We start from the raw sequence: 15,142 nt of genomic DNA on the forward strand, positions 1-15,142 counted from the left end.
GAGGCGGAGGACACGTCGGTCAGGGGTGATGAGGAGGACGGAGGGACGAACGAAGGTGGTGTGGGAGGGAAGGTTGGAGAGAGCGACCGGGGGTAGCGGCGCTGGTTCTCTCGGGTGGTGCCGGTAGTGGAGGGTAAACGGAGGGAAGGCGGCGGTGGCGGCGGCGGTGGCGGCGGCGGTGGCGGCGGCGGCGGCGGCGACGGCGGTGAACATAAAATCCCTCGCACATGCCTGGTGCATTCATTAGGGGGGATGTACCCGTGCAGCGTACACGTCGACCTGCATCCACGCCACCCTCTCTCGCGTTCTCTCGGTGCCACCCTTGGCCTCAGTCGCGCTCCGCGGCCAACTTAGTGCACACGCCACTCCGTTGGTCCTCCCTGACGGACTCGCTTGCCGCTGCTTCTCACTGCGCCGTAACCGTCCCCGTCGTCGTCGCCGACGAAGGATTGCATCGTCTCGCGCGCGCGCCAGTCACCCTCTGTCATCCGCGACACGTCAGACGGGTTCCGCTGTGATCCGCGCGTAAACGTGCGTCACGCACCGTTTCTGAATCTCAATCTCGCTGATCGTGGATCGTGGATCGTGCGCGCGAAACGGCAGACGATGGACGAAGTAAGCTGAAAGAATTCCGCGTGCGTATCGAGAGTACGAATACGAGTGCGAGTTTTGTCTGCAATCCCGAGTGCGCGAAAGTAAACACATCCGAGAAGACTTCCGGCACGGCCGAAACGGAGGTCCGGCAGCGGTCCGGTCCGGCCCGGCTTCTGGAGGCACCAGCAGAAGAGGGACCTTCCTCGTCATCCCCGCGGAAGATCGTCACCGCGGAAGATCGTCCACCTGTCTTTGAGCAGTCTGCGCCCGAAGAGGATCACGTACGACGACGGCACGGCTCTACGCGCCGCCGAAGACCGCGGGAAGCCGACGGGATTTCATGTTCACGAATTTCAGTAAACCAGGTAACGACGCGCCCGAGACCAGTCGGCGATGTCGAGCTGCACGGGATCGGCGGCGTGTCGGAATCGCGATTTACCCCTCGCCGCGCCCGCGCCGTGGCGGGACGCGCCGCGCCGTGCCGCGCTACGCTCTCGCGTCGCTATTTACCGCGACGCCGACGGATCGGGAAAGGGCGGGAACGCCGCAACTTCGCGCGGGGGATTCTATCGATCGCGCGATCGACGGCACGCGCATTTCCGCCGTCCGACTTCTTCCGCCGTGGCGGAGGGTGGGCGGGAAAGCGGACGGAGGGACGACGAAGGTACCATCCTGCGTCACGACGCCGACGTCGCGTCACATCACCCGGCTTCGCCCGAAATTGCTCGCCGCGAAGCGTCGTCGCTCGCAGCTCGTTTTTCCCCTCGCTAGCGCGCTATATTCGAGGCTGAGAGACGCTGCGAATAAATTTGCATCGACGGGAAGCGGTACGCGTGTACCGTAACATTTTCGGACAGCGCTCGACCGCGCCACCAAATACTTAAGCGGAATCGACAGCGCGAAAAGTTGAGAAAGTGAGTAGAAAATTCAACAAGGCATGATCGCCGTTGAGAAAAGGAAATCGTGTCGGGAAAACAAAATGACGCAAAACCTTCATAATCGCGGGATATCTTTAAATTCATAGCTGAACGATCGCTGAATATTAATATCGTAACTGCCCTCGATAACGTGTTCCATCGGCATGCAATTATCGCCCCGAATATAAATCGAATGAGGTATTAGCGGACTTATTAACGGGAAAAATGCGGGATAACGTATGCGGATTTCGCGTTTACTCGGTGAATCGCGGAAGCTGCTTGGATGCAGGTGCAGGGATGCAGTTGTTTGCGGTGGTACGGCACGGCCGGATTCGAATAATTTCCATATTTTCGCGATTCATTCGCGCGAGTATTATTACTGGCCCGCAATAAAAGGTACATGGGTATTCCCGATGAAATATGTCGCACTTTCGAGGAACGTGCCTCGCGAAACGGTCTTATCTCGCGCTTCCGCCTTCTCGTCCGAATGGAAGCGATTGATAAAGTAGAATTTTAGCGATAGGTCACAATCGCTGAAAAATTTAATATCTTAAACATAAATTTTATTTTCGCATCTACACATCACGGTGACCGGTTGTTTCCCCCAATGAAATACGTCGCGTCTTCGAGAGATGTGTCTTAGGAATATCTCATTTCGTCATTCCTGATTTAAGGAAAGACAAAGTTAATAAAATGATTTATGAAATAACGAAATGAAAAAATATCTAAAAGTATAAGAAAGAATATTGCTAGAAACATGTGCATTTTCTATAAAAATATTCGAACTTATTATGTATACATTAAAACATATTAATTTAACTGTAGAAAATTGACACTTTAAAGTCCAAACTTCGAGACTGTCAAATAGTAAAACAGATGAAATGTCAGTTGAGTCTTTTCTTGATGCAAATTTCACCGCGTCGTAGGTGCTCTTGTTTGAGCAACGATAATTAGCGTCGGAAAGTACAATATTTGACGATTGGTATGCTGGAGATACCGCGCTATCGATTCCTCGCGATTAATTTCTGCACAGATGTGCCTTCGCGCAAAGATAGCCGCGCGTTAATTACGGATGCGGCGGGCCGTTGCGAATGCTAACCGGCTAATTCCGGTTTCGTATTTCAGCATTAGCCGCATTTTTCCCACGCGTCGCGAACGACTATATGTACGCGGCACGTTACTCGTACAGACACGGACACATACACGTGTGGCTAGAGCCGGCACGATTCTACGTCGAGCTTAATTTTTAATCTGCCGCGCGTAACGTCGTCGAGAAATAATCCGCCACTTATTATGCAAATTTAATCGTGCGTTTATCGCGAGGCGCGCTAATCGCAGATAACTTTTCCGCTCAACTTCACCGTTGCGGCGCGTCCGTTCCTTTTTATTTCCGGCGTGACAAAGAGCGTCCCGGGCCGCTTTGTTTTCCCGGATACGTCCGCGTTTAATCCTCTCTGCGATCTTCCTCGACGCGACCATTATGCCGTCGCTGGTCGTATAGTCGTCGTAGTCGTGGTTGCGCGCAGTTTCTAAGTTCGGGCGCCGATTCAAGTCGTAGCAGTTCGCTGCCAAACAAACGCATCCATTCGATCACCGGGGGGGTGGGTGAGGGTAAACGCTCGGTCTTCCACGATCTCTCTTTTTGACACGCGGCAAGAAACAGAATCGGACGTGCGAGGGGATTTTCCGCGCGAAAGAACGAATGGTAAAAGGGAAAAGATGAAGAAATTCCCCTAATATCGGTGAGAGTCTTCTTCCCGCGAGCTATCTACGGACGTCGAGAGAAAATCAGTCTGAGATTCTGAGTCGTTTCGAGAAGCCGGATAGCTCGCGGGAACGAGTCGAGTAACTCTTCGTGATGGTTCCTCTCTTCGGGAGAGACGGGCGAGAGACTCCCGCGTGAGTTTAGTTTCCCCAAAGTTTTCCGACTCCCATCATCTTCTCGAGGGCAGTTACTCGGGACGTCTCAAAGTGTTTCTATTATTCGGGGCGTCACTCGGTCTCTCGAGCCATTCGAGGGAAAGATATTTTGGAGCGGGCTCTCGAGCAAGGTACGTCTCGCTGCGAGGAATATTTTGGTGCGAGCGAGCGCGCGACATCGTGATAATCCCGCGACGTATACAAGTAGTTCGACGTACGTCGGTGACGTTCGCTTTCGTGGAGAGAAACATCGGAGGGTTCGTTTGAAGATCCCCCGTGCTCAAAACGCGCGCTCCCGCCCTTCGCTCCGCACTTCGACCGTACTTCGACAGCATTGTGGTCGGGAAAATGCATGCCCGAGTGCAGCGGCGCGTCCTTTATCGGCACGGGCGTCCTACATATAGAGCTTTTTCCGAGCGTTTCCACGTTATCGCTCGTTGTTTGCGTCACGGACTCGAACTTCCAATTCCTAATCGATTCGCGTCATCGAGCGGGAACCTCGGAGGGAGAGAAAGAGAGACGCTGGCGTCTCTTTAGCATTTCGCATTTAAAAGATATGGAGAAAGCGAAAAAAAAAGAAAAAATCGAGTAGCTTCTATTTTTCTACGTTTACCGCTTGCGGAGCGGTGAAATCTATTTTGTCACACCTCGCGAACTGTACTTTGCTCAAGAAGAAACTGAATGGCTTAATAATCAAATATAAAAAACGAAAACGCGTCGATCCGCCTAATGGATCGAGATCGAGAAGGCGCGCGCGTGGTGGCGGAAATCTGCGCGCCAAGTTCTACCCGCCGAAGATCAACTAAGACGTCCGGAAGATAAGCGCGCCGATGGCGCCGCAAACCCTGCGCCGGAAACGGGTTTTCCCGGCGCACGGCTCGCTGCGGCTGCGGCACATCGATCGTCGATGCATTTCGGCGGCTCGGATACCGTTTCCGGCGTCAAAGAGCCAAGGTCGGCCCCCGCTTAATCGCGGGATGGATGATCGCGGCGATGCCCGTCGACGTCACGCCGGCACACAGGACACCCGCAGGTCTGTTTCCCAAGAGACAACAGAAAGTATTTGATCTTGTCTTACGAGGAGAGAAGTAATTTTGCGACCAAGATATATTAACCAGGCCATTAGATAAATTAGATATATTAAAGGATATATATTAGATACGTGCACAGAAAAAAAGAAGTGTCAAATTAATAATAAGTACCTATATACTCGTATATATGCAACAATTTATAATCTTCTTATTAATAATTTCGATATAATATTATTTCAAGATTTCCACGCTGAAACCAAAAATATTTTCAAATCAAGAATATTCTTCTTTTCTGTGTAGAGCGCGGTAAAAGGGTAGATTCACGATAAGCAACGTCAATGCATCCAGGCGCAGTCATAAGTTGCACAGGTCGAAAACAGTTGTGCAGATTAAAACGAACAGGATGAGACAATTTCTGGACCGATACTTGCCGATGAATTCGAATGCGATGCCAAGCAGAGATTGTATTAAGATATTCTTCAAATATAGCTCGGCGTTTCACTCAGATAATTTCCGTTATATCACGTTTATCAGAAAACACGAATGGGATGACATTTGTCTATCGCTGAATATCACACTGTCTCGGCGGATAGCTCGTTAAAGACCGGGATGCACGCGGATTTGCTTAATTAAGAAGGCGCAAGGCACGGTAGAGGTAATTATCTAGTCCTTATGAAAGTTCGTACGTTGTTATTAAGACGGGCCAAAGAGAATCTTTCTATCAGAGTGTCTTCAGCGCGCGGGTTTAGTTTAGTTTAATAAATGCGGAGGGAGGGAACTGTGCGACGTGTAATTAAACGCGGCTTCTCGTAATCGGGCTCATAGTCGGGGTAATTACTCGCAGTCGGGGATTCGGTCGAGTTACACATACTAAAACAAATCTCGTGCCTCGATTTCTAAACTCTTTTGTAACGAGCAATATAATAATTTAATAATTGTTGCGTCTAGGGATCTATAAACATAAATCTTGCAAGAGGCCAAAGTCATCGGTACTTAAATATTAAATTTTGTTTTAATTTTCACAGCCAATGATATTTCTTCTGTCATTCCAATTTTCATATCTTCCTCGTTGAGTTAGAATCGAGCGCTCGCAGGAATCGTTGCAAGTTTCTCGGAAACGGACGACATTTCCACCAACATAACACGCTGACACGTTACAATTTAAATTTTTAGCCGAGAGAACCAGATATAGTTTTGTACATGCTTCATATACATGCACGTACATGCATGTACACGTCGGGTGTCCCAAGAGCTCTTTAAACGCGATGTTATTCTCAGTAGGTATCTTTCGAGTCAAGCGAGTAAACGGAAATGCAGCTTTTACGTTTCTGTATTTCGCCGATTAATATTTCATTTAAGGGAAAACGGGAAATTACGAAACAACCGGGTACAATTAGGACATGTCCGTGATTGCGAAATGAATTCTGTCCCGGTCAGGCTAACTGCCGGACCGGTGCATTTCGAAATGTAGCGGAAACGTGAAATCGAATTTAAACGACAGATATTGCGTCGCGCACTGCGACAATTTCGTCGCAAATGCAATTAATTAGGCATTTTTCGAGCCGCATTATACAGACATTATTTCACGAAAAAAAAAACCGGGGAAAAAAGAGGATACGGGAATATTGAATCCTTCTTTACATCGCGTTTATCGCATCATCGTTTTAACGTACGGGTGTTTTATGTATCGCATTTCTGTCTTTGAGCGGGATATGTACGTGAAACATAATTTCCAGCGATGCCGATGAAAGCGCGGATTAAATCTGTTAACAGCCGCTCGAAGCTTGTAAATCCGCGTTGGAAACCTCGGTCGAGGAGATTTTTCAATTTTCCCCGGTGCCTATTGATTTCGCGGGGGTAACACGATTATCGTTCGGTGAGAGAGCGGCAGGGGGAGGGGAGATGGGTCAAATTAATATCAGAAACTCTCCGCGATTTGCGCGAATTATCATTTATTACCGCCAAATGAAGCTAAAGCGTCTCCACGCGTGCATATCGTGATTTTCCGCGAAATGGAGCACGCATGGAAAACGCGATTTCGCGGTGTTTTCGCTTTATTGTATCGAGCACTGCTCGACACGAGCTACGCGGCTCTTTCAACTGTTAAGCTCTACCTTCAACTCCAAATGGACGAAAACCGTGAGAATATCTTTTTCTACTCGTCGCGTTGTACCTCGACAGTTGGTATTTAAACGAGCCCCACTCTCAAAGGCATGATTTTAATTCCGCGTTTTCAGCTGCGACGAAGATTTCCGTAGTCTCGTAAATTGGCGAGAAAAACGAGACAAAAAGTAATAGTCAGCGACGATTCTTTTTCTGTCTTTAATACGTTAATTTTGCGTACGCTTACACAACAGCGCTCGTCTTTGATGTAAAATGAGTAGATAAAATAACGTAAAGCGTGTTGCAAAGTCTTGCGAGCGACGATTAATTCCAGAGATTAGTTTTAGATGAAATATACATTATAGCAAATTGTAGTAACAAATAATTGTAGTAAAAAAATTTTCACAATAATTTAACTTGCTCGTTAATTAAATCTTATAATTACTGACACGAGTTTCGGATAAAAATATATACATTGATAGCGAAATTGTAGTAACAAGTAATTGTAGTAAAGAAATTTTCAATAATTTAACTTTACTGACACGAGACAACGTATATCACATATTCATATCTTTTAGTAATAATACAAGAATATTTTTTTGACAATTTCTTTTCTTAAATCAATCTCTTGTCTTCTTTTCTCAAGTCAATTTATATCCTTTTGGACAAAAATTTAACGTGTGAAATGAGCAAGATTTATTGATCGTTTTATACATATTTAAACAATGAGTTTTTACTAAAGACTAAAGAGGTACATAGGTGAATTTGATTTCTTTCTTCTTTTCATATCAGTATTATTTTAATACATATCTAACACGTTGTCACAAACTTTGTTTCCTAATGAACGTATGCGTTAAATTGAGTGCCGGACCGTGGTGAGATAATAGACGAAATTAAGTTACTGAATGTGAAAAGGCAACTTTGCCACTTGAAAAGACAACTTTGAATATAGTAACTGTTTTATTTACTCCGCGGATTGTGCGTTGTTGAAGTCTATCTCTTACGTTGATGTTGAGAAACTATATAATTTATATTATGATTAAAGTCGCAATAAATTATTGTTAAGCTCGCGGCAAACGGTTAATAAGATAATGACATTTGTCTTAATGAGTCATCTAAGCTCTAATGCGAACCTATCACGCAATCGTTTATCGATAATAGAGAAGATTAATTATTTTACAATAATTATTGCCATTTGTCATCTTTTAAAAAACTTATCTTGACGAATTTATAAATACATGATAGATTATAGATAAATATTTTATTTATGATTAACATATAATTATACGATACATATTTTTTTTACAAAACACATTACGAGATAATCGAGAATATTTTCAATTATATTAATTGATATTTATATAACATTCAATTATATTAATTGGTAACGACCGATATTTCGACCTGTGCATATCACTTTGGTTTATATCATTTTTACAGAAGTCGATTAATTAACGATAATTGTTAAAAACGAATCGGCGTGGACTCGCACGGCGTTTGAATTGTGCGCACTGGCGCGCCATGTCGCGGGGCTGACGTAACGCGAGAAGGCGTGCGTTATTTGGAAAATAAGAACGCCGGCACACGGCACACGGCAGATCGATATGGCGGCGAGCGCCGCGCGAATTCTCTATATTCCGGCGCGGTATATTTCGCGCGGGAGACGTCGCGTTTATCGCCGTGCACCGGCGGCCGCGGCATCCCGAAGCCCGCGACGCGAGCAACGCTGAACGCCCACAGTCGTACGGAAGAAGACGCGGCGTACGCTTAACCGCGTTTGAATCCGAGCGCCCTTCGCGCCATTCCCCGCGGCAGATGCACGAAGGTCAAAAGTATTTTAAAAATAAGGCCGTAGGCATTGGCAGATTGGTATGGCAGTGGACGTTAAGGGTCGGGTGGCGTTGTAATGGCAAAAAGTTTGCGAGAGGTGAGTAATCGAGACGTGGTAGAATTTCGGGGTGGAGGTATCTCGGCGGCGTTAGCGATCCGCGTCGGCGTAATCCGCGTAGGATCCGCGTGATTAGAGCGATGCGCGTAGTAGGTACGTGCGTCTAGAAAATCGGGCAACAAACAAATCGCGTTTTCGCGAGGAGGCTCGTGGAGGCTAGACGAGAGCACGGCCGACAATGGCGCCCAAGCCTCGCGAATATTGACGTTGCCAAAAACATCACCTCCGAATATATCGGGATTATTATCGTGTACGTGGGTGGCACGTACTGCGTCGCAATTAGCGATCTAACCTCGCGGGCGGCCCGTGCCGCGGCCCATCGCGTAGAAATCCGCGCGCGGGTTAGTTCGGTCCACGGTTAAGGTTATGCGAAAAAATGTTTTCTGCACGTATAGTAGCGCGGCGTGAACCCTGAAGGGTTTTACAGTTATACTGCAATGTGGCACATTTGCAGAAGCGCGGAGGACGTTGTGTGGGCCTAGAGAGCCGCGATTTAATCTGCGGGGAGATATTGTCAGGACGATAGGAGAGTGCGCGTGGAGAAAGTGTGTGAGTTGGCGCTTTTTTAAGGGTTAGGGAATCATTCTGGTATAGCCTGGTATAGCCTGAGCATAGTAGTTTTTATGTAGACAGTTCAGGGCAACTAGTTTGGTTGTAGGGTCGGGATTGGAGATAGACAAGATGGACCAGCAGTATTGTCTACGGTGGAACAATCATCCAGCCAACCTCACTGACGTTCTCAGCTCGCTGCTCGCCAGAGAGGCACTCTGCGACGTGACCCTGGCCTGTGTCGGGGAGACCTTCAAGGCGCACCAGACCATACTCTCCGCATGCAGCCCGTATTTCGAGAGCATTTTCCTGCAGAACATCCACCCCCATCCAATCATATTCCTCAAGGATGTCAATGACACGGAAATGAAGGCGTTGCTGCACTTTATGTATAAGGGCGAAGTCAATGTTAGTCAGCATCTGCTACCGATGTTCCTTAAAACAGCGGAGGCATTGCAGATCAGAGGCCTCACCGATAATAGTGTAAATAACAAAACGGAGGACAAGTGTCCGTCACCGGATCCAGAAACGCAAACTGGAGTCAGACATAGCGACTCGCCTAACCTCCAGTCCCATCATGAGAAGAGGAAAAGAAAGAATTCAGGCAGCTACGACGTTTCTCTTTCTGGCCCACCTAGCGAAAGATTCTTGTCTGACTCTCAGGTACGCAGATATCGTACTCGCTTTTTCTCTTCTGTAACTGTATCGCCAGATAGGCGACGCATATCGTTTATATCTCTTTTAATTGTAACATATGTACATTTATCACAACTCGTGCGGGTGTTACATTATATCTCGAGACTTGATCAAGAAAAATTATACAGAAACGAGCAACATGTGTATTTCTCTTCTCAAAGCTTATACAAACATAATTTTTTGCGAGCATTCTACAAATCTCTTTAGTTTGGGTACATTTTTTGTTTTATCTGTTATGTTGGTGACAATATTAGATATTACATCGCATTTTTATATATTAACTTTATAAATTAACACACATGCAGCATTTCTAGATATGCTATTTCCATAAATAAGTTCATATAATGCTGATTTCTGTTTATATGTCGATGGACTTATACTTCTGCTTAAAATTCTGTTTTATTGTTGTCTCATACATTATTATCGATGAATTACACATGTGTGTCTGTGATTGCGCAGCTTTTCAAATAACTTGTAAGTAACCTTGAAGAATTTAGGCCCAATGCTATTACCTGCTGTATAATTCACGAGACAGATATTATCATAAGATGCTTTATATATTTTTTCACATACTTTGACGTAAGAATCATACATTTAAAAAGAGATGTAATCTGTTTACTCCGAAATATCAAGTTTATAGTAAACGTTATTGCCCAACAGAGAACTTAATTTATTATGCTAAATCTATCTATTGTTTCTAAGCAAGAGAAATAATCTGACGAATTTTATTCCTTTTCTCTTTAAGAAAAAAAAGTTTTTGACTAAATCTTAATAATCATGTTGAGGCAGGGGATATAAAAACGTACAGAAAAAGATAAAGAAAGTTTTTGATTGATTGTTTTCAGACATCCTCGCAGTGTAGTTACAAATCAAGTCCTCCTGTGATTCCAAAGTTAAATAATGCCCTGGGAGTTGAGATGGAAGATGGTGGTCGACCCATGTCTCCTGCTTCACAACCGCAGGCTCCTATTAAACAAGAGGTGGATCACCACTTGCCCGACTTCCATGACAATATTTCCCTCCCCGTAAGTAATTTTCGATGTTTACGCATTTCATATTTTAGTTTTGATTATTCATTTCTTTCTATTTCTATTCTGCACCCATGATCTTGCACATGTGTATTTACTTCGCTTTTTTCCCTGCGAATACACTTGTTTAATAACGCAAAGTACTAACTTTGTTTAAATCTTTTTTGCATGGTCTATGTTATTACATGCAATAAAATATATGTGTATATAATATTCCTTACTGGTCAGATTGCTAATCTTGCTGATTGTAAGTCTCAATTTATTTGGCAATATTGTTGATGCAGTTGAAGGAAATGATTTCCTGATATTTATCATGATTGCATAAAAGATAAAAGTGATAAGACTGTATTTATGTCCTCGTTTCTTTGTCTAAAGTCACATAACCTATATGAATTATAAAAAGCTGAGAGAGCTTTTGTCATCTTATTACATTTGTCTTTAAGCACCTAATTTTTAAGTAATTATGTAATTATGCATTACCAGCAAATGTAGGTATTATTTCTGTAGGATATTTTTTTGAAAATACTTTAATATTTGAAAAATATGTTTGGATTAAACTTTAAAATAATGCACGTATAAATTGGTTTAATATTTTGTAGTGTGTTTACATAACAAGACATTTTAGTACATATTATTTCATGTAACTCCGATTCCGTGTTAACGTTAAGATATTTTTACTTTACACTCTCATTTTTTTCCGAAGACGCTATATGCTTCTTCTCGCTTAAAACGCTTTGCACAATTGTGAATGAAGTGCAAAGTTCTCGTGATATATCGTGAAGACAATTGTCCCTATAACGGAGTTTCGTTACTGTTCCCACAATTGATGACGATTATCTACCGCCGTCCTACAACTAGTCAGTCGAAACAAACATGGGAAGGAAGGGATTCTCCAATTAGAGATTACAGAATTGGCTTTTTTTGCTAAAAAAGATTGGGTCGAGATGTGTTGATTAAGCACATATCCTTTCCTTCTCTGTTGACAGACTGGTATGGAGTGGGAGGTTCAGAGAGATGGGAAGAGTGACGAAACTATGGATGTACAGAACATGACTTCAAATCGTCCAGATTCGGCTGTGGTGCAAGTTTCTCGCGAAAGTGCCATCATGGCTGGAGGTTCTCTCTATGTCGATATGTCGGGAATTACGTCTGAACTCCCCGGGAATTCGCATAATCCGCTAAGTCACGCCGTATCCATGAACTCGCACCATCCGTATAAAAGCAATAGCATTGATCAAACTCAGTCTTACAAATCGTTATCCCAATATAATCCGAACGTTAAAACGCTCGAAAATGACACGCATAGATCGCTACAAATAAATCAGGAATCAGGAATGTCCGTAATTCAGTCGACAATGTGCGCAAACTTGCAGCGTTCTACTCCGCCAAGTAGAAAGGCTGGTAGATTTAAACCCGGGTGGTTAGACACGTATCCCTGGCTACAATATGATGAACGATCGAATCTTATGTTTTGCAAATACTGTAGAAAGTGGAGCGAATCCATACCAGAAATTCGCACTTCGTTTGCTGCGGGAAATGGCAATTTTAGACTCGAAATCGTGAACCACCATGATAAATGTAAAGCACACAATCTATGCGCGACAAAAGAAAGTGAGGCAAAAAAAAGTTACGCTTATACGACAAAAACATGTTAGCCTCGACACTTATTATCAGATTCTTCCTGTGCCTAGTTAATTCGTAATCAGTTTCACGCTCAATTAATATTTAAAAGGAATTATGTACAAATATTACATATAATATTCAACCCACATTTGCGCAAGCTACTTTATGATTTTAACAAAGTCTTGTTTATTACTAAATCGCTCCAAAGTTTAAGTAAACTTATAATTATTTTTACACAAAATGAAACATACTCGAACTTGTAACAGAATGTGTTACAAGTGCATTATTGTTTGTTTGATTACTACACTTCTTAATAGATATTCCCAGATATCTTCCAAAGATTCCTCTTTCCGATTCTAATATTTTAGCCTCGGGCTTTTTTATTTTTGGACTATATCTTATCCTTAGTGCTTTTATTGTATCAACAATGTTATAAATTTACACTTGTTGAGTTATAATTTTATAGAACCAAGTTCTTATCAGATAATTTTACCAACGTTAATGTTATTGTTGTATGTAAAATTAAGACAGTTTATGTATGTACACTATTTTATTGTTAAAAACATATAAAAATATACATAAATATATATATACATAACGACGAAATATTAAAAAAAAAAATATTTTAAATATTCTGTCATAATATGTACACATATTTCTTGCGATCTATAATATAAAACAATTATTACGTAGCAGATTTAAATAGCATATATAGATATCGATACAATTTTTACAGTTTCGAAAATCATGCAATAACTTTAATAAACGGGTGACTAAAGTATCTATATAATTTATCTTATTAAATATGTTTGCTTTTAAAATTATTTACGATAAGGCGACATGTTTCTGAGATGACTGTAATTTATAAAAAGATACAATTTGCATTTTTAAACATATACTTTATAGTTGGGTATGTTGTTAGATACTTGCTGTAATATATTACAGCGCAATACATAATTTTCGATATGTAAGAAAAGGAGATACCAAAGTATATATTTTTGAGATCATGTTCAGCTACAGATTCTTATATCTTTGAAAAGCAATAAATCGAATTACTTTAAAAAATATATTTTCTTTGGAATTATATTGATTAGAACATTTAACCTTGTACAATTAAGTGTTAATATATTTTATCTAAGTAGGAACGTATAAAAATTGTTTTACAAGACGTGCGTTATATTTCTTTCTTAACTATTGCTTTTTAAAATTATGTAAAATATTCAAATATTAAATAAGTATTGCGTATAAATTTGAGGAACGTTACAAACACTCTTTAAACTATATATAATTTTATATATATACGTTATTTAAATTTTATCATTGAGTTGAACATGGAAAATTGTAATAGTATTTAAAAATCTTAAAATGTATAAATTTTTTATGGTTTTAAAAAATCATCCTGAATTTGATTATTTAAAAAATATAATTTAAGAATTTGCGAATTCAATGAGTTTAAAGAACAATTTGTAGTTGCAAGAATACAAAAATTTCGTCTTTTGACAGTACTGTTCTAATTAGAATATGTTACAAAGCGTGAAGCAGCTACTATACTATTTCTGACTGCTTATTTACAAATATGTGATTATGTCATGCGCAGGGTCATCCAGTTGGACTGATAGGAGAAGATGGAGGGGCCACGGTAGGGGCACTCAGTGATGGTGTTCAAGGGATGGAATCATCCGAGCACCATAATCCCCCGGAAATGCTCGACGGACTTGATGGTAAGACTTGCACATATATCTAACTTTACGACCAAAATTTCATTTAGATTTAACATATTTCCTTTTTTACGTTTTGTACTAAACCGCCCTGATTTGCGATTGACTTGTACATTATGTTTGAAGATTATACTCGGTATTATATCAGACACAACATTCGGACGAGTTTAAATATTGAGCTTGTAAATAGCGATAAAAGATTTGGCGACGTGTTTATTCGTTGTAAAATATTGTGCTTAATTCGCGTCAAACTCATCTTTTCGCGCGTTTCGGGCGTTCGACGTCACGCGAGCGAAAAAAACGATCTCTTGTCAGTCAGTGGGAAATATGTTACATCTAAGAAATCGAGGGAGATCTGCATGCACGTTTTTGCAAGGATTTGACACGAGTCGAGTCGTACGTAGGTGTCGTCCGAAGCGAGCATCCCTCTATTTCCAAATCTGGCAAGTGTAGTGAGTGTAACTTTAGAAAATGAAAGACCTTTATATATATATATATATATATATATGTACATGTATATGTGTACGTACGTATATATATGCATACACACCGAGCCAATCTCTATACGTGTGTGTGTGTATGTCTGTACATATATCTAACTACATATGTATATTACATAAACCCTTGGTGTTGTGGTGATGGTATCGTGCATTTGCTACGTCATTGTGGTAGTTTTAATTACGTGTGTTAATACATATACAGAAAGAAATAAAACATAACAAAACTCTCGTTGGTTTGGGACATGGTATCAGCAAATGGACTGTACTTCTATCTCATTTTTTTTTCTGTTTTTTTTATCCGTGTCCGAGATTGCGGTGTGTGGATGCGACTGGCTGAGTTCATCTCGCTGTTTTTACACGTGTATGTGGCGCGTGTGCGTGCGTATGCGTGATGCCACATTAACGAACTCCATTTGCGTGAATGCGTGTAAATGTGTGTCGTGTGTGCGAGATGACATGTATATACTTATGTCTCATATATATATATATATATATATATATATATATATGTATAT

General features: G+C 42.0%; 1 protein-coding gene across 9 annotated transcripts in view; it reads left to right on the forward strand.

Moving 5' to 3' along the window:
• Positions 1–232: 232 nt before the first annotated feature.
• The window catches only part of LOC139769152 (uncharacterized), a 60,189-nt gene continuing 45,279 nt past the window's right edge, over positions 233–15,142 (forward strand). Inside the window, exons 1-5 of one of the 9 annotated variants that reach the window (XM_071699960.1) lie at positions 8,210–8,492; positions 8,968–9,060; positions 9,172–9,725; positions 10,604–10,783; positions 11,773–13,476. In XM_071699960.1, coding sequence (XP_071556061.1) covers positions 8,381–8,492; positions 8,968–9,060; positions 9,172–9,725; positions 10,604–10,783; positions 11,773–12,441 — 1,608 coding nt within the window. In that variant the 5' untranslated portion in view covers positions 8,210–8,380 and the 3' untranslated portion in view covers positions 12,442–13,476. Of the gene's footprint in view, positions 4,465–8,191; positions 8,493–8,556; positions 9,063–9,171; positions 9,726–10,603; positions 10,784–11,772; positions 13,477–14,006; positions 14,131–15,142 lie in introns of those variants that run through there. The other 8 variants (XM_071699965.1, XM_071699967.1, XM_071699968.1 and 5 more) reach the window with 8 other exon arrangements.

The sequence above is a fragment of the Temnothorax nylanderi genome, unplaced genomic scaffold (assembly GCF_030848795.1).
Source record: "Temnothorax nylanderi isolate EJ_2023f unplaced genomic scaffold, tnyl_v1.0 TNYL_tig0020_pilon, whole genome shotgun sequence".
Taxonomy (NCBI): Eukaryota; Metazoa; Arthropoda; class Insecta; order Hymenoptera; family Formicidae; genus Temnothorax; species Temnothorax nylanderi.